Source organism: Kogia breviceps, chromosome 2 (genome assembly GCF_026419965.1).
Source record: "Kogia breviceps isolate mKogBre1 chromosome 2, mKogBre1 haplotype 1, whole genome shotgun sequence".
Classification (NCBI taxonomy): Eukaryota; Metazoa; Chordata; class Mammalia; order Artiodactyla; family Physeteridae; genus Kogia; species Kogia breviceps.
In genome coordinates, this window is record NC_081311.1 from 201,286,141 (window position 1) to 201,310,596 (window position 24,456).

At 56.0% G+C, this 24,456-nt stretch overlaps 2 protein-coding genes across 21 annotated transcripts in view; both read left to right on the top strand.

The window, feature by feature from the left end:
- The window catches only part of CROCC2 (ciliary rootlet coiled-coil, rootletin family member 2), a 75,144-nt gene extending 72,654 nt beyond the window's left edge, over positions 1-2,490 (top strand). Inside the window, 1 exon segment of the mRNA XM_067023495.1 lies at positions 2,292-2,490. Coding sequence (XP_066879596.1) covers positions 2,292-2,490 — 199 coding nt within the window.
- Positions 2,491-2,627: 137 nt separating this feature from the next.
- Positions 2,628-24,456, top strand: part of SNED1 (sushi, nidogen and EGF like domains 1) — a 90,701-nt gene continuing 68,872 nt past the window's right edge. For all 20 annotated transcript variants that reach the window (XM_067027363.1, XM_067027344.1, XM_067027342.1 and 17 more), the window contains exon 1: positions 2,628-3,139. In XM_067027363.1, coding sequence (XP_066883464.1) covers positions 2,927-3,139 — 213 coding nt within the window. In that variant the 5' untranslated portion in view covers positions 2,628-2,926. The remainder of the gene's footprint in view (positions 3,140-24,456) is intronic.

The window sequence follows — 24,456 nt, forward strand, 5'->3', positions numbered from 1 at the left end:
AACGGTGAGCGTGTGGCTTCCGTGTGAGAGTCTTATGGTCTCCCGCACCCACGTGTGGACAGCTGTGTACCCTGAACCAGGGCCCCCCATCTCTGCCGCAGTGAACCAGCTGCACCAAGGCCCCATCCATCCTTACGGTGCAGTGGCCACGCTGGGTAGGCCTCCGCAGGAGCCGGATCCTACCCGCCCCTCCAGGCCCTGTGACCTCCTGACCTCATTCCCGGAGCAGGTAGGGGTCTCCCTGAGGTTTCACCTACGTGGAAGCCCCAGGTTCTTGGGGCGGGCGGAAAGGAGAGGGTGGGAGGGGGGTGTAGCCAGCCAGCCTCCACCACCAGCAGCCCTACTGGAGCCCCCGTCCCAGCCCTGCAGGGACCAGCCGGCCAGGCCAGGTTCGGTGGGGGAGGCGCTCCCCACCTTGGCCGGCACGGGGTCCTGGGGCTTCCCGAGGTCGGCTCCGGGGCTCCCCATCTAAATTGCATACACACTCAAGCCCTAAATTAAAATGTCACAGGCCTGTTGGGGAGTCTCGGGTTTCCTGGCCGCGGAACACGAGCCTGCTTGATAAAACGATTTTGGTTTTGATAAATGTGGACTTTCTGTGGCCAAGACAAAGGCACCCTTGAGTCTGGAGGGGAACCTGAAACAGCACATTGCTGAAAAGTATTTCCTGATAATATTTTTAGCACCTGGAAAAAAATTTTTTTTTTCTCTTTTTCGCCTGTGGAGTTGTGTGTGTGTGTGTGTGTGTGTGTGTGTGTGTGTGTGTGTGTGTTTGAATGTAATGCTCAGCATGGTGGGGCTCCTGTTAACCCCCAGTCTCCCAAATGGGGCTGCAAATGGCCCAGGGTGAGGGCCGTGGAGGGTCAGCAGGCCTGTGCCTGGAAACGCACAGCCTCGCTGGGGGTTGTGACCCAAGGTCTACCTGCTGAGCACCACTGTGAGCCCAGGGCATGGGCCCCGCCCCCTACAGGCCCCCAGGGGGACCCAAAACTTAGCCCAGAAGCGAGCCTTTACTAGGGTCCCCTGAGGCATGTGCCCGGGAGAAGGTCAGCAGTGCCCCGGAGGGACCTCCTCAGCCTAGGCGGCCTACCCAGAGGAGCAAAGCGCAGCTGGGGGGAGGATGGGGCGTGTGCCCCCTCCCACCCCCTGCAGGATGTGGGCCAGTCTAGGAGGGGGTCAGAGGTCAGCCTGGAACCCCCCCCCCATGGTTTGGTGCAAGCTGGGAAGTTCTGCCCCTTCTCCCTGTCAGGGAGGGGCCACCTGCCCTGCCCCCTGAGGAAACAAACAGGAGAGGGCTTTCCCCTGGGCCCCAAACCCACGGCACAGACGGCAGAGGGCTGCCAGGTTCCCACAGAAAACTCACAGATGGAAAACCACGTCCTCCTGGGCTCCCACCAAGGTGACCAGCCTGCTGGCAGCTCTGCCCTCCGGGCTGCACTGTGGGAGGTCACGTCCTGACCCCACCGGGACTTTGCCAGAGAGGCTCACGAGGGACCCTCCCTGTCCAAGGAGGGCGAGGCTGCCACACCCCTCCTCAGACCTTGGCCATGACTTGACCTCTGTGCTGCAGCCTGGCTCAGGGCTTCCCCCCACCTCCCCACTCAGCATCTGAGCCAGCAGCGTGCCGGGCTTGGCTTGTCCTCACGAATCAGCCCCCATCGGCACCCGAGAGCAGAGAGGGTGGAGAGCCCCGGGGGTCGGGCCCTGCTCTGGGCCTAGGGACCAGAGGTGGCCAGATGCTGGCCCCCTGTGGAGGACAAACACTCAGAGTCTGACTCTGAGGGCAAGGTCCTGCAGCAAAAGAAGGGCTGCGATGGCCTCAGGCTGGAGACACAGAATCTGAGTTGTGGGCACTCGAGGGCCTGCTCCCACCCACGAGGCATCTGTCCACTTGCCCCCAGGCCGGCGTGGACCAGCCTCCCCGACGGAAGGCTGCTTTACCCAGGAGTTGGGCCCAGATTTCTCTTTCTGTGAGGTTTCCTTAGGCCCCCAAATCATCTCCCCCAGCATTTCTCCTGATGTGGCCATGCAGGGCAGAAACTTTGCTTAATGCCCTGAAGTAGGCCAGGACAGAGTCCTCCTCACATACAACCAGATGGCAAGCCTCAGAGCTGGGTAGGCAGCATGAGGCTGGCCTCTGGCCACTTCCAGAAGGGTACATCTGAGCACCGCTCCATCAGGGTGGCCCCCGACCGACGACACGCTGGCAGGAGGGTGACCTGGTCCCCTGGGGGACAGGGGCCTGAAAGGACACCCAGGAAGCCTGCCCCCAGGCCCAACAACTCACGCAGGCCTGAGGGTCTGTCCCGGAACTGCTTTGTGGACAAGGCACCTCCTCCGGGCTGGCCCCACACGGGCGGCTGGGGACCCACGGAGGTGGAGGACGAGGAGGAGGAGGAGGAGGACGATGGCCCCGGCCGCAGGGCGCGCCCGCAAAGCCCTCTCCTCGCCGGCCAGGACACCTCCGGGGGGGCGCGGGGCCGTGGCTGAGCCTCCCGCCCCGCTTGGCGCTTTAAGAGCCGCCTAATTTGCATGGCCCGGCCCGGCCCCGCCCAGGCCCGAGTGACCGCCCGGTTGGATATTTAAATCGCGGCCGCAGGGGCGGGTCCGGCTCCGAACGCGGTCCCGCCCGGCGCCTTCCTCCGCGAGAGGCGATCCGAGCGCGGCCCGGCCGAGCGGGAACGAGACTGCGGAGTCCACCAACGGCGCGGCCGCGCTGCCCGCACGCCCGGCCCGCCCTGCGGGCCACTCCCGACCGCGGCCTCGCTACTGCCCCGCGGTGACCGCAAGCCCCGCTCCGTCCCCCCTCCTTGTCGCCTGTCCGTCCCCGCTGTGTCTTCGCTCTGCCCCCGCCGCTCCGTCCTTCTCTGTCCCCGCTCCGTCCCGCTGTGTCCCCCGCTGCGTCCCCGCCCGCCGACCCCCGGCGATGCCGCGCGGCGCCACCTGGGCGCTGCTCTTGGCCGCGGCCCTGGGGCTCGGGGCGCGCGGCGTGCGCGGCGCGGTGGCCCTCGCCGACTTCTACCCGTTCGGCGCGGAGCGCGGCGACGCCGTCACCCCCAAGCAGGACGACGGCGGCTCCGGGCTGCGGCCGCTCTCCGTGCTCTTCCCGTTCTTCGGCGCCGAGCACTCCGGCCTCTACGTGAGTAACCCGAGCCCGCGGGGGGCGCCAGGGAGGGTGCTGCGTCCCGGCCGCTGCCCGCCGCCCCGAGTCCCGCCGCCGCCGCCAGCATCTTGGCACCGTGGCGGCCAGAGGTGGAATGAGGACAGCGCTTCCTCCCTCCGGCGGCCAAGGCCGGACAGCGGCCCGCGGGAGCGGCGGGCGGGGTTGGGGGCCCGAGCTGCGGCCCGGCCACCTTGGCGAGTGGAGTCGGGCGCGCCCGGCCCTGGCCCTGCCCCTGCCGGACCGCCTGGGGCTTGGGCTGCGGGCACTGAGCCGTACGCCCCTGCTGGGCCCAGCGCAGCGGGGTGAGGGAGGCCTGCCCCGTCCCGGTTCCTTCACAGACAGCATTGTGACAGCAGGCGGCTGCTTCCTGGGTCCTCAGTTTGCCGAGTGGGGCTCCTGGCCCCTTCAGGTCCTCTCTTGGCCTGCCAAGGTCTCAGCCCCTTCCAGGGCCACACGGGCCCCGCCCCCAGTTGACACCTGAGGCCCAATTGCTGGAGGCTGGAACGCGCCCAGACTTTCAGGGGTGCTGTGGTAGACTCAGCAAGCTGGTCCTCTCTGAGCCGCCCTTTCCCTCTCCCTCTCCTCCTGAGCCTGGGGGCTGGCCACTCAGGCCCAGACCTTCAAACAGGGCTCCCAGAGGGAGCTCAGGAGAGCAGGGACAGCTCAGGCTGAAGGACAACAGAACCGCTCCCGGGGGGACCCGGGGCCACTGAAGGAATGCAATGTCACGCCTCATCGCTGCACCGAGCATTTACTGGGGGGCACCGTGCACTGTCCCCTGAATCCCAGCTAGAAGAGTGCTGGCACCGTGTACCTCCAACACCATTGCCCCGCCCTCTGTCACTTCCAACACCACCTCCACCTCCCCCCTCCACCGCCATCAGCACCACTGCCTGCACTGCCAGCTCCCCCATCAGCCCTGTCACCTCCCCCCGTCAACACTGCCTCTCTCCACTCGACCCCAGCGCTGCCGCCAGCATCACTAGCTACCCTCCCACCACAGCCGTTCCATCCCCAGAGGTGGGAGGGGCAGCCGTTCTCTCTGTAGGTGCCACCCAGTGCACGTTCCTCCGGGCCAGGACTTGGACAGAGGGGCAGGACTGACTTCGGGAAGTATGGGGCGGGGGGCAGAGCTGTGCTCAGGGTCTTCGGGAGCCAGGGAGGCCCATACATCCTCGAAGGGGGAAAATTCATGTTGGCACCGTCTTAACAGAGCACTCTGTCCAGGTGCTCCTTGAGCATTCGGGCCAGGCTCAACCTCCTCACTCCAAGTCACAGGTGAAAATATTAAAACGGCTGACCCTCTTAACAGCCTCACCAAAAACATCTACCCCTGCCAAAGCAACTGAGAGACGTGGTTCCAAAGTGGAGAGATGTGCTAGCAAAACAGACGGTTTCATCCGAAACCAGCACATGGTTCCTTGCAAAACCTGTGTCTCCATAAGAGCGCTTTCCTGAAAAAAGCTATTGTCTGACCAACACCTGCCCATGGGGACTTAGTGAGCCCACTTCACCTCTCTTTGTTCAGTAGGAAAGACAGTGGAAATCTTGAGGGCCCAGGACACCTTACCTGAAATAACGGCCAGGGCTCTGTGGTCGAGGAGGGAGCAGGGCAGAGGGTCAGAAATGAGGCCAGTTAGAGAAGAGAAGGCATTTATTCTGAAGCAAGTGGGTCAGACCAGTGCCTCCCAGCCCGCCCAGCTGAGAGGATGCTTCCTTGCATGCCCCTGTCTCTGACCCTCGTCCAGCCGGGCACGGCGTCAGCCAGCCCCGAGCCCAGGTGCCTGCATCCGGCCGAGTGAGGACCCTCCAGGGCTGGACACCCCGCCCCGGCCTCTGCCCCCTAGTCCCCAGCCCGATGCCTGGCAAAGAGCAGGCTTGTGGAGTGAATGGACGCACGAGTGAGTGAACGGAGGCCTCGCCGTGACTGTGTGAAGATCAGTGCTTTCTGATCAGAATCGACCCTGGCAAGGACTCAATCCTGCCATGTGCGGGGTGGCCCCCTTTCTCGAAAGCCCCATCGTTTTGCTTCTTTCTCACGCCGTGGCAGCCATATGTGGTAACTTGTAAGGCTCTGAAAATTGTTGAGAGTCCCTTCTGAACACAAACCAGGCTGGCCCAGCCGGTGGGCATGGAGCGTGGCAGCTGAGAGGGAACTTTCTTGCAGGGGAAAAAAGCTGGACAAGTTCACAGGTAGAGATGGCAGCTGTGCTGTGGCCTGTAGGCCCGGCCGAGGTGCAGCGTCCGCTCGGGGCGGCCATGGGGACTGAGAGGCCGTGAGCCTGGCCAGCGGTGGTGAGGAGCCCCCATCTCCCTGCAGAAGCCCCCAGGTGCAGCCCCCGCCAAGGGGGCTGCAGAGGAAGATCTTGGTTTATTTGGCGTCAGGAGCCCCAACTGGCAACCTCAGGGAGCACTTCTGCTCCTTCCTCGGGGAAGGAGTGCCAGGTGGGCGGTGTCTGCGAAGGAGCCGGGCACGCTGAGAGGGTGCACACGTCTGTTACGAGGGTGCAGTGGCCGAGACATGGGTGCGGGGTCTGCTGGCTGTGTCTCCAAGGCTGAGCTGCTGGGGGTGATGCACAGGGCGGTACCCGCCCTGGTGTGTCTTCCATCCTTCCCCCGCAGAGCCTCTTCCGGCCCCTGCTGGCCCCTCACGCACAGTTCTGTGACACCCTTGACCTCTGAATCTTGGGGACTCTTCCTTGTCCCGGTCTTTCGGAGAAACTTGGGGCCAGTCACGGAGAGCCCTGAGTGGGAAACGTAAAGGCTGTGGGCCCGGGGCGGGCCGTGGCACCTCCGAGCCCCGGGGGAAGACGTGTTGACTGTTGATTTGACCCGAGCCCTGGCCAGCAGCCCCTCTCTCTAGTGTCCCAGGCCAGGCTGGCTCCACACCTGGTGTCTGCTCATCCGCTGGCATCCCCACCAGGGGCACAGTCCCCGCCCAGCCTCTCCCAGACCACGGGCCCGGGGGATTCCGCAGGCGGCCTGGGACCGGTGGCTGGTCGCTTCCTCCGAGAGCCCCGGCTTCCCCACCTGTGCAGCCCGTGGCACATTTCCAACCGAGACAGTCAGCTGGCTGGCCACCAGCTCCGAGCCATCTGGAAAACCCACCCTGACCCACAGGACAAAACCAGTGAGACGGAGGCAGGCCTGGCAGTGGAGCTCGGCTTTTCTGACCTGAGGAAGCCCCCGCAGAAACGCAGGAGCCCCCTGGCTGGGAGGAGGGGCCGCAGCTCCCAGGGGGCAGACAGGGTCCCGGGCAGGCCCCTCCCCACGCTCCCTTCCTGCTGGTACCTGGGGAGGAGCCGGGCAACAGCAAGGAGGCATCGGGAGGTGGAGGTGGAGGTGGGCAGGGGTCGAGGGAGGGTCCTGGGTGGCCTGGCAGCCCCACATGGGGCGAGAGCGCCAGGGTGAGATCCTGACTGGTCCCTCAGCCTGGACCTCCCAGTGGCCCGACGGAGGGCGGGCGGTGCAGTCCTCCCCTGCCCAGAGAGGAAAGTGGGCCTTGGATGCAGGCCCAGGGGCCTCAGGACTCCTGCGTCCCGCTGCCTCCTTGCTATTCCACCCCGGCCGTAGTGCGGCCCGGACAGAAGTCCTGCTTCCTCAGCCACCCTGGGAGGTCCCCTGAGACCCCCCCCCGTCCCCACGTGGTCAGAGCAGGTAGCTGGGCCTGCAGCCCTGCCTCGGAGACACTCCTACTTCCAGAGCGGCCACCCCTCTGGCCTGGGCGCGTGCGGCACCTGCTCGTGGGCCTCCGGCTCCTGGCCCTGCCCCTCCAGCCTGTCCGTGGGGCAGCCGAGGGAGCCTTGCCTTTCTCCCCTGCCCTTAGCCAGCCCCCCGGCCTTGGGGCTGGGCCCCGTGTGCCTGAGCCCCCCGTTCCCCGCCGACCCCCCCAGCCCCCTCCACTTCAGCCGCTGTGCTGGCTGCCAGCTCGGAGCCCCTCCCGGGACAGGCAGCTCTCCTCCTCTGAACGGGCCCGCTCCCCCAGCCTGGTCCTTGTGCTCCCCGCGTGTCGCTTCTGACCCCGCCTCGGTTGTTTACCCTGCATGGGGAGCGTGCCCTGCAAGGCACATAAGTACACGGTCCTGGCACCCACGTGTGCTTGACTGTATTTGGACATCGTGATGGCGGATGTGGATGTAGGTATGTAGGTGCGTCTGCCCACTGAGGGAAATGAAATGCAGGCAGCGACACCTCAGCGGCCATGAGCAGTCCTCGGGCTCAGATCCTGGTTCCCAAACACCAGTCACCACTAAAAGGAACTGGGGCTCTTTAGAGATTATACGGCCACGGCAGGAAAAGAAGAAAATGAGCTTGGAAAAGCTTGTGCCAGAAAGTAATAGAGTGACCAAAGAAAGATCAGGATGTGGCGAAAGGACACAGAGGCCATCCGAGAGGGGCTCTCGCTGGCCGTGGCTGGACAAGTGAAGCATTAAATCAGTGGCAGTAACAGATTTCAATCCCTTAAGGAAAGGGGAGCCAGTGAGTTCACGCCGATACGAGTATAAATACACGATTCAATGTACAAACAAGGGAGAACGTGGTACCGATCGCACTGCCTCACTGCTGCCTCGTTACCTGCTCCGGGTAACCGTGTGTGTTCTCAGTAGAGAATGTCCTTGCTCAGGGGAATACACACTAGAGGGCTCAGTGGGTAAAGGGCCATCACTTCTGCAAGGTACTCTCAAGTGGTTCAGGAAACATCTGTGTAGAAGGAGAGAGTATAGTGAGGCAGATGGGACAGAACCCTAGAATTTGGTGAATGTGGGTCAAAAGCATGAGGAGTGCCTTGCAATTTTTCTGTTAAGTTTGACATTCTGTCAAAACATAACATAACCTCTAGGAAATGCCTTCTGGCGGGAACACCCGGAGCCCCGGGCACACACCTGGCCACCCTCACCGGGAAGCCAGCCTGGCCATCTGGGAAGGACTCAGGTGTCCCCCTCCTCAGCTCTCAGGGGCTGTGTGAAGCCAGAAATGACCAGCTCGCCACAGCGTGCCTCCAGGACAGCCCACCGTTCACTCACCATTGACTCATTTGCTAATTCATTTAGTCACACATTCATCCGAAACCTTGATGGAGCCCTAGCTCTGAGTCAAGGAGTGGACATGCACCAGCAGCGGTGTTTTATCTTTAGTCTTACAATTTTGTCTCTTTTGTTCACAGTGCTCTCCCAGCCTCTGGAAGAGAGCTACCTTGTAGAAGCAGCTCCGTAAATGTCGGCTGTTCATCTTCTGATTGTTGGGATAATACGCCCATAATTCCATCTTCCCAAAACAAGCACTCTAAACATTTTGGCGTGTTTTCAAGTGCATTTGGGGCTGCCATTTCATACAAATTTCCATTTTGCATATTTCATTCAGTGTTATACTGTGAGCATTTTCCAATGCCTTAAATTTGCTGTGAAAAACGTGCTTTTTGGTGACAGTATAATATTCCATGCCATGGCTATACCATAATTCTTTTAAGCAGTCACAACTTGTGGACTGTGTGGGTGGCTTCAGTGTCTCCCAGGATGCTCTGGTGCACATCCATCCTACACACATCTTTGTCCAGGCAGGTCTTTTGTTCTTTCCGTTCCTCACAATAAGTTCCTCCAAGGGGGCTGGCTGGGTCCCAAGGAATGTGCTTTTCAGGGCTGTCTCCCTACTGCCCCCTGCTGCCCAGAGGGCGTCCTTATTTACACCCTCCTCTGCTGGGGGAAGGGGGCCTCCTCAGCTGACCTGAGTCAGCCTGGAGGACACAGCTTCCGGCCGGCCAGCAGCTTCCAGGCCACACAGGGTACCTGTGGTCCAGTCAACGATGGGGTGGGGACAGTGGGCAGGCCCAGGGACAGAACAAGCTGGAGGAGCCTGGGCCCCAACGGACCCTCTGCTCCCATGGCTCTGAAACCAGGCGGCTGGAGGGGGCTGCCCAGCTCGTTCCCTCCCCGCCACCCCGTACCTCCCCACAGGGGGTCCGGCCTCAGAGCCTGGCTGTTTACAGACTGGGGCAAGTCCTTCATTAAACGCCTGCTGTGTGCAAAGCATTACCCTGCCCCCCAGCCCGAGGACTCGGCTCTGGCAGAAGTCTGAGGGCTGGGGGCTGAGTCCAGGGTGGGAGGAGTGGGCACCGTGTCTGGGTGCAGGGCCCTGGACCACGCTGTCCTCCAGGCGGGTGCAGGGGGCTGGTCGAGGGCCAGACACAGCCCCCTCGGTCCCTCACACACATCCCGCAGCGACTATTTCCCGCCACCTGCTCTGGGCAGAGGGACCCTCGGGCACAGGCAGCTCTGGAGGCTTGCTGGGGATGGGGCCTGGGGTAGGGCTGGGGTCCCAGGGGAGTGGCCACCGTCCCCAGAGTGAGACTGGCAGGTGAGAGGCCTGGGTGTTGGGAGCAGAGGCACACCGTGCCTGCACTTGGAGGTGGCAGCCAGGGGCGGTGGCTGCAGGGGGACGGGGCACCCGGCATGGTCCCAGAGCTCAGGGCAGCAAGGTCACGCCGTGCTGGGCCCGGGGGAGGGGGGGCGTGGTTGCCCATGCGCCGGGCATGTCCAGGGGCCTCTGGGGACTTGGGATCTGGTCCTAGGGGGGCACCTGGCCCAGGCGTGCCAGAGGTGAGGCAGGAGCTGCCATCTACACAGGGAAGGAAGGGAAGGGCCGTGAGGGGCAGGTGCCTGGACCCCCTGCCCACCGGAGAGGCAGCCCCAGCTGGAGTAGGGCGGGGCTCAAGGGCCTGGGCGCTGGGCCATAGGCAGGACCACAAGGCCCAGCAGGAGACGAGAGGGTGGCCACGGGAGGCCCTGGACAGCTGACGGCAGGGGGCAGGGGAGGGAGGCAGCAGAGAGCACGCCTGAGGGCCCAGTCTGGGAGGGGGAAGGGCCGTCCCCCCAGCACTGCGGGGGTCCCTCCTCCCCCACTGGGCGCTGAAGCCAGCCCACTGCCCCGCCTGCAGGCTGCGACCTGGCTGCCCAGCAGTGCCCCTTCCCCTGTCCTCTGTGGTCCTCCTGCAGCCAGGCGAGGCCACCTGGCACCCCAGGTGCTCAGACGAGGGCCAGCCTCCCCTCCTCTCCAGGTCAGGGTGTCCAGGGGCCCAGGGCGCTGCCCACGGCCGCTCTGCGAGCAGGACCCCAGCCCCGAGCTGTGCTTGTGGAAGGAATCCTGGTTCCCCAGAAAGCTGCCAGGAAATAAAAGACATGCCTACATTTTTCAAAACAAGCTTATAAAAGGCCTCAGAGCTTTATTGTTTTATTTCTGGCAGAGATGCCAAAGCAGGAACCAAGGCCCCGCCCTTTCGGATCTGATGTTTGCAGAGCTGGGGTGCTGTGACCGCGGGGTCCCCAGCTCCCCTCCAGGCTTGCCCGCCTGGCCCAGAGCAGCCCCTCGCCCCGTGAGGGTGGCACCAGCCAGCCCCAAGCTGCCCAGTTCAGGGACCAGCCAGACACGTCACACGCTTTCGGCCGCAAGTGGCCTCCGAGAGACTCTCCAGGACATTCCCGGTCTCTCCCAGTTTAATCCAAGTCGGAAATGCCACCAGGCCATCTCCCTGCGCTTTCTCCTGGCCCAGCGGAGGGAGGGCCGGCCCCTCCTGTGAGGAAGGTCTGGGTGCCCTTCCCTCCGTGGGCCACACGTGCCCCCAGGTCAAGGGCAGGCTTCCTCCACGCCCCGCGGGCCCCCTTCCTGCTGCTGTGGCCTCGGGGCCTCCCTAGGGGACCAGCCCAGGCCCACCTGCTGGCCTCAGGTCCCGAGGAGCAGCGGGCGCAGGGCGGCACATTGCAGGCCCCGGACCCAGCCGACGGCCGGGCCCACGTCAGGTTTCCAATCCGTCCGTGACCAAAGAGCACGCTGGCGCCAGGCAGGGGGTCAAGTCCTTTCTCCTGTTTTCCCGCCCTGTTGCCTGTTCTACAGAGTGCTGTGCAAAATAATAATAGTAAGGTTGATGCTCTGTGGGAGTAGCGTTCGCTGGCCCTGAAGGAGAGGGACCCCGGTGGGAGGGAGGGGTGCCGTGCCGCCCCCCGCGCCGCCGGAGGTTCAGGCGTTCTTCCCTGGAGGAAGGCAGTCCAAGCGCGCCCCTGCCCAGGTGGCCCCGGCGCTGCTCTGCCGTGGGGAGGGCGGCAGCCATCTGGCGGGGCGGCGGGCCGGCCGAGGCCTCTGTACACGCCGCACACACCTGAGCGCCGGACTGCAAAGGCAGGAAGGAAAGTGGGCGGAGCGCCTGCGGGAGCCACGGGGTGCAGGATGCAGGGGGGGCAGGGCAGGCGGTCCCGCCTGGCAGGTGGCCACAGCCCAAGGGCCCCTCGCTCCAGCCTGCAGCGCCCCCCCATCCAACCGTGACTCCTCACCCTTGACTCTGTTTTCCCAAACACGGGCAGAAAACGGGCCCCAGAGTAAGTGTGCAGCGAAAGAGCAGATGCGATGCCAGCCCCTGAGGGCCGGTGGCCCCAAGTTGAGGCCCGTGGCTGCGGCTCCACCTGCACCAGCCCACACTGTGCAGCCCCGACAAGGCTGCCGGCACCTGCCTCCTTCCCTCCAGGTTGTTCAGGTTCGTCCGTCATCACCGTGGTCCAATTACGTAGATCGTCTTCAAGTTGTCTGTTTCACTGTGGTGGACATTTGGAGTTGTTCCTACTTTTAGACCATTCTTACTGTGCCGTCTGGGAACATTCCGGAACGTGCGTCCCGGTGCACGTGGGCGCTGGCGTGGAGGGTGGGCCCTAGGGGTGGGGCTGTCAGGCATGGGCTGCACCCGCCGCCAGCTCGTGAGCTACAGAGGCCACAGGTGTCCCCGCGGCCGGACATGCTTGCCAACCTGGTGGTTGTGGACGGGTGCGAAAACGAGGTCCTGCTGTTCTTTCTGTTCGTGAGGCTGGGCACGTCTTGTTCGCTTACCATTGGATTTCCTCATCTGTAAGCCCCCTGTTAAGTCTTTCCTCTTTTCTACTGAGTTCCCTTTTTTCTTGTTACTTTATGGGAGCTGTGTACATACACCAGGTCACAGGTGTTGCAAGCACCTTTTCCCTTTTCTCTGCACCTTACTTCACGCTCTTCGGTGCACCTTTGGGTGAATAGGCACTCTTGAATTTAATGCAGTAGATGTACCCGTCTTTATTTTTATGGTCAGAGGTTTTTTGTGCCTTTTTTTTTTTTTTAACATTTTATTTATTTATTTGGCTGCGTTGGGTCTTTCTTAGTTGCGGCACGTGGGATCTTCCGTTGAGGCGCGCGGGCTCCCTAGTTGTGGCGCGCGGGCTCAGTCACCCACGGCATGTGGGATCTTAGTTCCCTGACCGGGGATGGAACCCGCGTCCCCTGCGTTGGAAGGTGGACCCTTCACCACTGGACCGCCGGGGACGTCCTGTGCCTTATTTTTAAAATCACCTCGAAGTCTTGAATACGTTCTCCACGGCCCCCCACAACAGCGTCTCTGCTGTGCAGCTTGGTCGCTCACACCTCAGTGCCTGCGCCTGTGGAGCTGGGCACGAGGTAGGCCCCCCAGCCCGCCCCCCCGCCAAGTGTGCGCTGGGCCGTCTCCCGGCCCTTCTCCTGCCCACCTGTCCGATCACTGTTCCTCGTGAGAGCCCAGTGTCTGCTACAGCATCCGTCCTGGACCAGCAAGTCCTTCCATCTTTTCTTCTCCAGGAAGTCTTGGTCCTTCTTGGCTTTGCCTTTTCATATAAAATTTACAGTTGGCTTATCAGGTTACACACACACACACAGACACATCTGCCGGGATATTTACTGGGATCGCGTGGAGTATGAGGACTGATGCGAGAACGGATACCTTTACCTGGGTTGATTCACGTGGCCCAGGAACGGAGCACGTTCCTGTGTTTAGATTGTCTCTGACATTCTCAACACAGTTTTAGAACTGATGGCTGGGAAGCCATGCACATCTTTTGTTAGATTTATTCTTAGGGACTTGCTATTTTCTATACTATTGTAAATGGTGTCTTGTCTTCATTTCTTTTCGAAGTATTTACTGCTGTTAATGTAGAATCACAGTTGAGTTCTTACCTTTTCTAATTTTATATGTAACAACCAAGCCAAGCCTCTTATTAATTCTACTGCATTATCTGGATTCTTTTGGATTTTTCCACATTCACTTTCGTAGCATTTGCACCTGATGATAGTTGCGTTTCTCCCTTTCTAATCATTTTGCATTTTGATTCATTTTTCGCCTTGCTGTGCTGGTTGGATACATTGCGTGTTAGCAGGACCCAAAAAGAAAGTGGTTCCGTGTTTCACGATGAAACATGATGCTTCTTCCTGTTTGTTCTCAAGATGCCCTTTTTCAGATTAGAATGTCCCCTCATAGTCCTATTCCTATTCTCATATTCAGGGAATTTTTATCACATGTGGATGTTGGCTCTTAGTAAATACCATCTCTATACCTATAAAGATGATTATATGATTCTCACCTTTAATCTGTTAAATTGGTCACTTTAATTAATTAAATTAATTGGATGTCTAATGTAAAGCCACCCTTGTATTCCTAACAGAAATCCAAGTTGGTAATGATTAATTACTTATCCAGTTTATATATTGCTGGATTCAGTTTGCTAACGGTGCATTACGATTTTGGCAGTTTTATATGTGAGATTGGGCTGTTACTGTCCATCCATGTTAAATTTTAGCGTCAGGGTTACGCTAGCCTCAGAAAATGAGTTCTTCTGTCTAGAAGAGTTCGTGTATCTCTGGACTTATTCCTTGGATGTTTGGTAGAACTCACTGGTGCTGCCATCTGGACCTAGAGTTTTCTTGGTGGGAAAATAGTGAACACTAATTGAATTTCCTTATGATTATAAAAAAATAGATTTTCGGGCTTCCCTGGTGGCGCAGTGGTTGGGAGTCCGCCTGCCGATGCAGGGGACGCGGGTTCGTGCCCTGGTCCGGGAGGATCCCACGTGCCGCGGAGCAACTAAGCCCGTGAGCCATGGCCGCTGGGCCTGTGCGTCCGGAGCCTGTGCCCCGCAACGGGAGAGGCCACAGCAGTGAGAGGCCCGCATACCGCAAAAAAAAAAAAAAAAAGATTTTCTATGTCTTCTCACGTTTGGTAAGTTGTGTTTTTCTAGGGGGAAAAATCCATTTTATATACAACTTCAAGGTGATTAACATAAAACTGTTGAGGTCTGGGATTTGATGGTACCCTCCATACACACCAGCGGTCAGCCTGTCACTGCTTCTCAGAAGCTGGCCGAGGCCCGAGGCTCCCGGGTCGGGAACAAACGCCGTTAGGACTCACGGTGCAGGGAGAAGCACACCATGTGGTTTGCCTTGGTGTCCCTGGCTCTCCTCGTGGTGTCACGAGGCCACACGGAGGGGCCCAGGCAGATGGAACCCAGACCGTGGGTTTGCGTCACAGCCAGGAAGCCCTGGGCTCGGGGAAGCCGTCTCTCCTATGGCGAGCCTGCCTTTGTCCTCAAGGGAGAGGTCACTTTGTCTCTCGAAGCCCATCTCTGCAAACACAACCCCGAGACCCGGCCCAAGCAGGGAGCACACGAGCAAAGCACACAGAGGCCTCCCCCACGGCCCGCCTCCCCGCCCCACCCGCTCTGGGCCAAGCTCCGATTTTCACACGACTCTGCCATTCTGTCAGCCACTCTGATTAATCGGACCAGCAGCAGCCAGGACCAAATCTGGGTGATTTGCTGCCCACAGGACTCCAGGCAGCAAAATGGGGTTCTGCCCCAGGTCCCAGGTGCAGCCGGCTGTGCAGGATCCGAGAGGCCAGGAGGAGTCCAAGGCCAGGCCACCATCCATCCGGACCCACGAACGCCTGCAGACCGCCCTGCTGATCTCGGATGCCATTGCCAGTGATTACAGAGGCCGTAAATTGGCCCAGAAAGCAACTCCCGTTAGGGTGACAAACTCACCCTGCTTTGGCCCAAACCTTCCCAGTTCTACACGGAAAATCTGGTATGCTGGGAATCCCCCAGTCACGGGCAGACTGTGAGGGCTGGGCCCCTGCCCCGCCATGGAGACACATCCTGTGATCTCTCTCCCCACATGCGGACGTGTGACCCGAGGGGACACAGGCCTCTCACTCTAGGGTCTGTTCAGCGTGGTTCGGATTTCCCGTCCCACCGGGTTGGTTAAGGCCCAAGGGCCGTGTCTCTGACCATTTGTGTCACACGCAACGGAACCCGAGGCCAAGTATGAATTCGTGTCATGAGACAAACAAGGTTGTGCCGTCGTGAATTTACCTGCAGGGAGGGCGGGGCCCACACCTGGGCGGCGGGCACAGTAGAGCAGCTTGTGACCCGAGCGTCCCGTGGTTTTTCCATTTTCACAGCTCGCAGACAGGGATGCAAACCCAGCGCAGGTCAGGTGGGCAGCTGCACTGCTGCCTGACTCAGGTGGGCCCTGAGGGCTTTGCCGGGCGCTGGATCTAGGTGCAAAGAGCAGTGACCTGCCCCCGGCACCCCCGGGGACTGAGGTGGTCCCTGCCCAGGTGCGGGTTGAATGCTCTCACTCCTCAGCCACAAAGCCAGTGTGCCCGTCCGGGTCCCGTTAATCACCTCCCCCAGCCACCCTCTGCTCACACGCAGACCTTGCACCGGGAGGGCTCCGGGGCAAGAGCGCCACGCATTTGTGTAACATGTACAGACACCGTTACATCCCCCACAGGCGCCCCCGTGGGCCCCCGCAGATGATAACACGCAGTGTCCTCGACCAAGTGACCGTGTCTCCGGGACCTGGAACTCTGTCATCCAACAGAAAGTGAAATTTGAATGTCCCGCAGCCCCTGTAGGGGGGCCGCCCCTGGGGGCGCGCCTACCAGGCTGGGCAGGGCTGCTGTCGGGGAGAGGGGATGCATCACGGTGCCAGGAACGCTCCGGGCAGGTCCCTGTTTTCCAAGGAGGCTGTGTAACGCTGTACCCACAGCCCCTTAGACCTGGCCACCATCCAGAGGGCAGCCAAGGGGAGCCGAACCCTTCCTGGGGCCACGTTTGGCGAGCAAACAGCCCGGCCAGGGTGCGAGGACCCAGGCAGGTGAAGCCGCAAGGTCGGAAGCCTTTCGGGATGGTTTTGAGGAGGCGGGTCCGGGGCTCCTGACACCAGGTGCCCTCAGAGGATGGGGAGCACGGAACACTCATCAGACACCTGACTGTAAGCACTGGGGGGCCTGTGAGACCCCGGCCCATCGCTGCCAGACACAGATGGTCCAGGGAGTCGATGGTGGCCGTGCCGTGGCCAGAGTGGGCTGATGAGGCTGGAAGGGCAGCACGGTGACGGCAAAGCGTCAGCAGCAGTGAGACCCCCATGGTGGGCCTGGGAGGGGTCAGAGGTGGCTCACGAGGCCAGCTTCTGCGGACACAGGCCTGGAGTGTGGCAGTGGGTTTTGTGCCCCTGACTCAGAGTCCTTTCTTTTGCTGGGTCATGGTGGTGGCTGCATTGCCATCTCTGGTACAAGGAGGGACACAGGGGCATCCCCGTCAGGCCCATCAGAGGACAGCCCCACCCTGGGCACCTGCCCGAGGGACCCGGACCATGCAACCATCAGCTGCAGTCTGTTCCCAAAGATGGGCATCCTTAGCTGGCCGGGCTGGGCTCTGTCCGGTGGCGGCGCCGGCTTTTTCTCCGGAGGGTCCGGTTGTGAACCTCGGCGCATCGTGGCCGTGAGGGCTCCGAGCAAAGGCGTGGGCGCATCTGGGTTCCCGCAAAGCGCGGCCCACGGAACCCCGCCCAGGCTCGTCTGCGTGACCTGGGAGCTGCGAGTGTGGTTTGTGTTTTTAAAGGGCTGTGAACACAAAAGCAAAAGGGGCAAAGAGGCATATGCGAGGAGACCGTATATGGCCCACGGCGTGAAAAGTGTTTACGCAATCTGCTGACCCTCAAGCAGACCCTTAGCAGCCCCCGCAGCTCAGTACAAACCTGGCGCGCCCCTCAGAGCTCCTTCCGCCGCCGGGCGTGGCGGGGGGGAGGCGGCCGGGGGACGGGGGCGGCGGGGCGGGCGGGCGGTTGCTTCCAGTTCCTCCCACGCGCTGGCGGACCCGGCGCCGCTTCCGGAGTGGGCGCTGGAGCCGGACAGCTGCTGCCCCCCAGTGGACACCATGGGGCGAACCAGGCAGGCTCTTAGGGCCCCTCTGGGACCCGAGGTCCCGCTAGGCCAGGGCTGCGCTCCGGGTGCCGGGGCGGAAGCTGAGCCCCTCCAAGGGCAGCTGCTGTTGTTTCACGTAAAACCGAGACGCCTCGTGGCACAGGGACCTCTCCCTTTGGCCACCCACCCTGCTGGGCCCTTCCCTTGCTAGTGGTCAAGTTCAAGTCCGCGCGCCCCAGTGGGGATATTGCGCAGAGAGTCGCAGGCCCCGCAGATCACACTCAGCTCCTGTGAGCTCTCCCCGGGAGCGGGCAGCGCCCCAATTTGTAAACAGGGTGCAGTGGGCCCTGCCTCGGGCAGGGGGCGCTGCTGGGCAAGGACAGGCCTCCGGCCTCCGGCTCCGCTTGGCTCCTGGATGCCAAGTCCTTTCTGCTGCAAGGCCTGCGGGCGGGGTCAGTGCTGCCCTGTCCTCTCCACGTGCAGGGCCCCTGGAAGGAGAGCCCAGCCACTTCCCGGACGGACGTGCAGGCAGCGATCACTTGTTCAGACACAGAGGCCACGTGGCCCAGATCCACCCACAGGGCCCCTGAAGCTCCCCGTCCCCACTGCAAACCCGTCTAAACCCCAGGAGTCGAATTTGGGCATCTTCTCTTCCTACGGGAGCGCAGGAGAGTGGAGGGGCTGCGGGCAGAGCAGAGGCCAGCTCCCTCTTTAGCTTTTAGCCCCTCTTTCCCGCACCCCTGCACTCCTGGGCCCTCCCTGCTCCCAGAGGCCCAGGATCAGGAGCCCCTACCTGCCACCTTCCTCCTTCCTGCCTTCCTTTTTTTCCCTTTTCATTTCTCTTCTTTCTTTCTCTTCCATCTTCATCACTGAGGTGTAATTCACATACTGTACAATTCACCTTCTTACAATTTAATGGCTTTTCATATATTTACAGAACTGTACATCCATCACCACAATCACCCCTGGAACATTTTCCTCACCCCAAAAGAAACCCTTCGCCCCTGAGTGACCATCCTCCAACTTCCCAGCACGCCCCTGACCTAGGCCCCTGACTAAACTACTTTGTTTCTATGGATTTGCCTATTCTGCATGTTTCATATAAGTGGAATCATACAGTGTTTTGTGACTGGCTTGTTTCACTTAAAATGATGTTTTCAAAGTTCACTCATTTGTGGCCTGTGTCAGTACATCATTTCTTTTATTTGCCAAAAATATTCCATTTATTTTTATAATTTATCCACTCCTTAGTTGATGCAGACAAGGATAGCTTACTCCCTTTGGCTATGATGAATAATGTTGTGGACATCTGTGTACACCCTTTTGTGTGGACATGTTTTCAGTTCTCTTGGGTGTATATGGATGTACATCTAGGCATGGAATTGCTGGTGCATACAGTTATTCTGTGTTTAACCATGTGGAGAGCTGACACTGTCTGTTTTCCAGAGTGGCTGCACATTTTGCGCTCCACCAGCGGTGTGTGGAGGTTCCTGTTTCTTCACATCCTCACAAACATTTGTTATTACCTGTGTTTTCCCTGATCGCCATCCCAGCGGGTATGAAGTGTTATCTCACTGTGGTTTTGAGTTTCATCTCCCTGACAGTGATGCCAAGCATCTTTTCAGGTGGTTATTGGCCATTTGTATGTCTTCTTTGGAGAAGTACCTATTCAAGTCCTTTGCACTTTTTTTATTGGGTTGTCTTTTCCTAAAGACTATTTTTTACAGCAGCTTTAAGTTCGCAGCAAAATTGAGCGGAAGGCACAGAGAGTTCCCGTACCTTCCCACCCCCACTCATGCACAGCCTCCCTATCGTCAGCATCCTCCACCAGAAGGTACGTTTGTCGCAATTGATGAACCTACATTTACACGACATCATCATCCCCCAAGGTCCACAGTTTACATGAAGGTTCACTCTTGGTGGTGTACATTCTGTGGGTCTGGACACATGCTTAGTAACATGTATCCATCACCGTGGATGCAGCATTTTCATTGCCCTGAAAATCTCTGTGCTCCACCTCTTCATCCCCACCCTCCCCAAACCCTAGCAAACGACTGATCTTTTTACTGTCTCCATAGTTTTACCTTTTCTAGAATGTTATATAGTTGGAATCACATAGTATGTGGCCTTTTTAGATTGACTTTTTTCATTTAGTATGCATGTAAGTTTCAACCGTACTTTTTCATGGCTTGATAGCTCATTTCTTTTTAGCACTGAGTAATATTCCACTGTCTGGATGTACCCCAGTTTACATATCCACTCACCTACTAAAGGACATCTCAGTTGCTTCCACGTTTTGGCAATTATGAATGAAGCTCCTCTAAATACCTGCGTGCAGTATTTGTGTGGACATAAGTTTTCGGCTCCTTTGGCGAAATACTAAGGAGCACAACTGCTGGATCGTATGGTGAGACTGTGTTTAGTTTTGCAAGAAACTGCCCAACTGCCTTCCGCAGTGGCTGGGCCGTATGCGTGCAGCAGTGAGGGAGAGTTCCCGTCGCTCCGCATCTTCACCAGCATTTGGTGTTGTCAGGGTTCCACGGTTGGCCATGCTAATGGGCGTATAGTGCTATCCCATTATTGTTTAAATTTGCATTTCCCTGATAACCTATGATGTGGAGCATCTTTTCATGGGCTTATTTGCCATCTGTGTATCTCCTTTGGTGAGGTGTCTGTTAAGGCCTTTGGCCCAGTTTTTGACAAGGTTGGTTGTTTTCTTATCGTTGAGTGTGAAAAGCTCTTTGTATACTTTGAATAACAGTCTTTATCATGTTTGCAAACATTTTCCCAAAGTCTGTGGCCTTTCTTCTCATTCTCTTGATATTATCTTTCACAGAGCAGAGGTTTTTATCTCCTTTTCTTACTGCATTAACTAGAACTTCTAGTACAGTGGTGAGAGGGACATCCTTGCCTTTTACCTCATCTTAGTGGGAAAGTGTCTAGTTTCTCACTATTAAGTATGATGTTACCTATAGGTGTTTTTTTTTTAACATCTTTATTGGAGTATAATTGCTTTACAATGGTGTGTTAGTTTCTGCTTTACAACAAAGCGAATCAGCTCTACGTATGCATATATCCCCATATCTCTTCCCTCTTGCGTCTCCCTCCCTCCCACCCTCCCTATCCCACCCCTCTAGGTGGTCACAAAGCACCGAGCTGATCTCCATGCTATGCAGCTGCTTCCCACTAGCTATCGGTTTTACGTTTGGTAGTGTATGTGTGTCCATGCCACTCTCACTTTGTCCCAGCTTATCCTTCCCCCTCCCCGTGTCCCTCAGTCCATTTTCTAGTAGGTCTGCGTCTTTCTTCCCGTCCTGCCCCTAGGTTCTTCATAACTACCTGTAGGTGTTTTGTAGATACTCTTTATCCCCCTCTATTCCTAGATGACTGAAAGTCTTTATCATGAATGGGTGTTGGATTTTGTCAAATGCTTTTTATGCATCTATTGACATGGTCATGTGATTTTTCTCTTTTAGCCTCTTGATGTGATGGATTACATCAATTGGTTGTTGAATGTTGAACCAGGCTTGCATATCTGAGATAAATCCCGCTTGGTTGTGGTATACAATTCTTTTTATACGTTGTTGGATTTGATTTGATAATAATTTGTTGAGGTTGTTTGTATCTATGTTCCTGAGCACTGTGGATCTGTAGTTTTCTTTTCTTGTAATGTCTTTGTCTGGTTTCGGTATTAGGGTGATGCTGGCCTCATAGAATGAGTTAGGAAGTATTCCCTCTGATTCTATCCTCTGAAAGAGATTGTAGAGAATTGGTATAACTTCTTCTTAAGTGTGGTAGAATTCACCAGTGAACCCATCTGGCCTGGTGCTTTCTGTTTTGGAAGATTATTAATTATTGATTCAGTTTCTTTAAGAGATATAGGCCTATTCAGATTGTCTATTTCTTCTTGTGCGAGTTTTGGCATATTGTGTTTTTCAAGGAATCAGTCCATTTTATCTAGGTTATCAAATTTACGGTCATAGATTTTTTTTTCATATCATCTCTTTATTATCCTTTTAATGGCCATGGTATCTGTACTGATGTTCCCTTTTACATTTCTGATGTCAGAATTTGTGTCCTCTTTTTGTCATAGACAGCCTGGCTATCAGTTTTATTGATCTTTTCAAAGAGCCAGCTTTTGTTTTGTTGATTTTTTAATTGATTACCTATTTTCAATTTCATTAATTTTTTTTCTTGAATTCTTATTATTTCTTTTATTCCACTTACTTTGCATTTACTCTGCTCTTCTTTACTAGTTTCCTAAGGTGGAAACTTAGATTATTGATTTTAGATTTTTCTTCTTTTCTAATATATGCATTCAGTGCTATAAATTTCCCTCTAGGCAGTGCTTTCACTGCATCCACAATTTTGGATAAGTTGTGCTTTAATTTTCATTTAGTTCAAATATTTTTTAATTTCTCTTGACATTCCTCTTTGGCCCATGTGTTATTTAGAAGTGTGTTGTGTAACCACGATGTAATTGGGGATTTTCCAGTTATCTTTGCTAGTTACCATCTGTCACCTAGTTACCGTCTGTCGCCTAGTTACCGTCTGTCACCTAGTTACCGTCTGTCACCTAGTTACCATCTGTCACCTAGTTACCGTCTGTCACCACACCAAGTTATTACAATATTATTGAGTATATACCCCATGCTGATTTCTAGTGTGGTCTGAGAGCAAATATTTTATGATTTCTATGCTTTTTAATTTCTTAAAGTGCGTTCTATGGCCCAGAATGTGGTCTATCTTGGTGAATGTTCCTTGTGAGCTTGAGAAGAATGTGTTTTCGGCTGTTGTTGGGTGAGGTGGTATTTCGATTGTATCTAGCTGTTTGATGGTGTTGAGTTCAGTTATGTCATTTCTGATTTTCTGCCTGCTGGATCCGTCCATTTCTGGTAGAGGACTATTGAAGTCTCCAATTGTAATGGTGGACTTGTCCATTTCTGCTTGTAGTTCTGTCAGCTGTTGCCTCATGTAGTTCAGTGCTGTGTTAGGTGTATATACACATTAAGGATTGTCTTGACTTCTTGGAGAACTGATTCCTTTATCATTATGAAATGACCTTCTATCCTTGATAACTATCCTTGGTTTGAAGTCGGCTCTGTTTGAAATTAATATAGCAACTCTTGCTTTCTTTTGATTAGTGTTAGCATGATATATTTTTCCCCCATCCATTTACCTTTCATCTATATGCATCTTTATATTTAAAGTGAGTTTCTTCTAGAGAACTTATAGGTGGGTCTTGTTTTTTGATCCACTCTGACAATCTCTGTCTTTTCATTGGTGCATTTAGACTATTGATGTTCAAAGTGATTACTGATACGGTTGGATTAATATCTACAATACTTGTGACTGTTTTCTATTTGTTACCTGTGCTCTTTGTTCCTACTTTTTTATTTTATTTTTTTTAATTTTTTTTGTGTGTGCGGTACGCGGGCCTCTCACTGCTGTGGCCTCTCCCATTGCGGAGCGCAGGCCCCGGACGCGCAGGCCCAGCGGCCATGGCCCACGGGCCCAGCCGCTCTGTGGCATGTGGGATCCTCCCGGACCAGGGCACGAACCCGCGTCCCCTGCATCGGCAGGCGGACTCCCAACCACTGCGCCACCAGGGAAGCCCCTGTTCCTACTTTTGTCTTCCACTCTTTTCTGGCTTTTGTTTTTTTTTAGTTGAATTATGATTGACCTAGTTACCGTCTGTCACCACACCAAGTTATTACAATATTGTTGACTATACACCCCATGCTGTACATTTCATCCCTGTGATGCATTATTTTGCAACAGAAGTTTGTACCTCCTCTTAGTCTCCCTCACCTGTTTCACTCATTGTCCCACCCCTCCTCCCTCTGGCAACCACCTGTTTGTTCCCTACGAGTCTGTTTCTGATTTGTTATGTTTGTTCATTTGTTTGTTTTTTAGATTCCACATATAAGTGAAATCATACAGTATTTGTCTTTCTCTGACTTATTTCACTTAGCATAATACCCTCTAGGTACATCCATGTTGTCACAAATGGCAAGATTTCATTCTTTTCTATGGCTGAGTAACATTCCATTATATATATATATATATATATATGTATACACACACACACACACACACACACACACACACACATATACATATATATCCCACTTCTTCTTTATTCATTCATCTATCAATGGACACTAAGTTTGCTTCCATATCTTACCTATTGTAAGTACTGCAGCTGTGAACATAGGGGTGTATATATCTTTTCAAATTAGTGTTTTTGTTTTCTTTGGGAAAATATCCAGAAGTGGAATTGCTGGTAATTCTATTTTTAATTTTTTGAGGAACCTCCATACTGTTCTCCATAGTAGCCACACCAATTTACATTCCCACCAACAGTGCACAAGGGCTCCCTTTTCTCCATATCCTCACCAACATTTTTTATTTGTGTTTTTGACAATAGCCATTCTGATGCATGTGAGGTGATACCTCATTGTGGTTTTTTTTGTTTTGTTTTGGGGTTTTTTTTTTTTTTTTTTTTTTTTGTGGTACGCGGGCCTCTCACTGTTGCGGCCTCTCCCATTGCGGAGCACAGGCTCCGGACACGCAGGCCCAGTGGCCACGGCTCACGGGCCCAGCCGCTCCGCGGCATGTGGGATCTTCCCAGACCAGGGCACGAACCCGTGTCCCCTACATCGGCAGGCGGACTCCCAACCACTGCGCCACCAGGGAAGCCCCTCATTGTGGTTTTAATTTGAGTTTCTTTGATGATGTGAAGTTGAACATCTTTTCATATGTCTGTTGGCCATCTGTATGTCTTCTTTGGAAAAAAATCTATTCAGGTTCTCTGCCCATTTTTAATCTTTTTTGTTTGTTTGAGTTTTTTTTAATGTTGAGTTGTATGAGATCTTTGTATATTTAGGATACTAACCCCTTGTTGGATACATAATTTGCAAATATTTTCTCCCATTTAGTAAGCTGCCTTTTCATTCTGTTGACAGTTTCTTTTGCTGTGCAAAAGCTTTTTAGTTTAAGTCCCATTTGTTTATTTTTGCTTTTGTTTCCCTTGCCTGAGAAGGCAGATCAAAAAAAAAATTTCTAAGACTGATGTCAAAAAGTGTACTGCCTATGTTTTCTTCTAGGAGTTTTATGGTTTCAGGTCTCCCTTTTTTTTTTTTTTGGCTGTGTTGGGTCTTAGTTGCTGTATGCAGGCTTTCTCTAGTTGCAGCGAGCGGGGGCTACTCTTGGTTGCAGTGCAAGGGCTTCTCATTGTGGTGGCTTCTCTTGTTCTGGAGCATGGGCTCTAGGC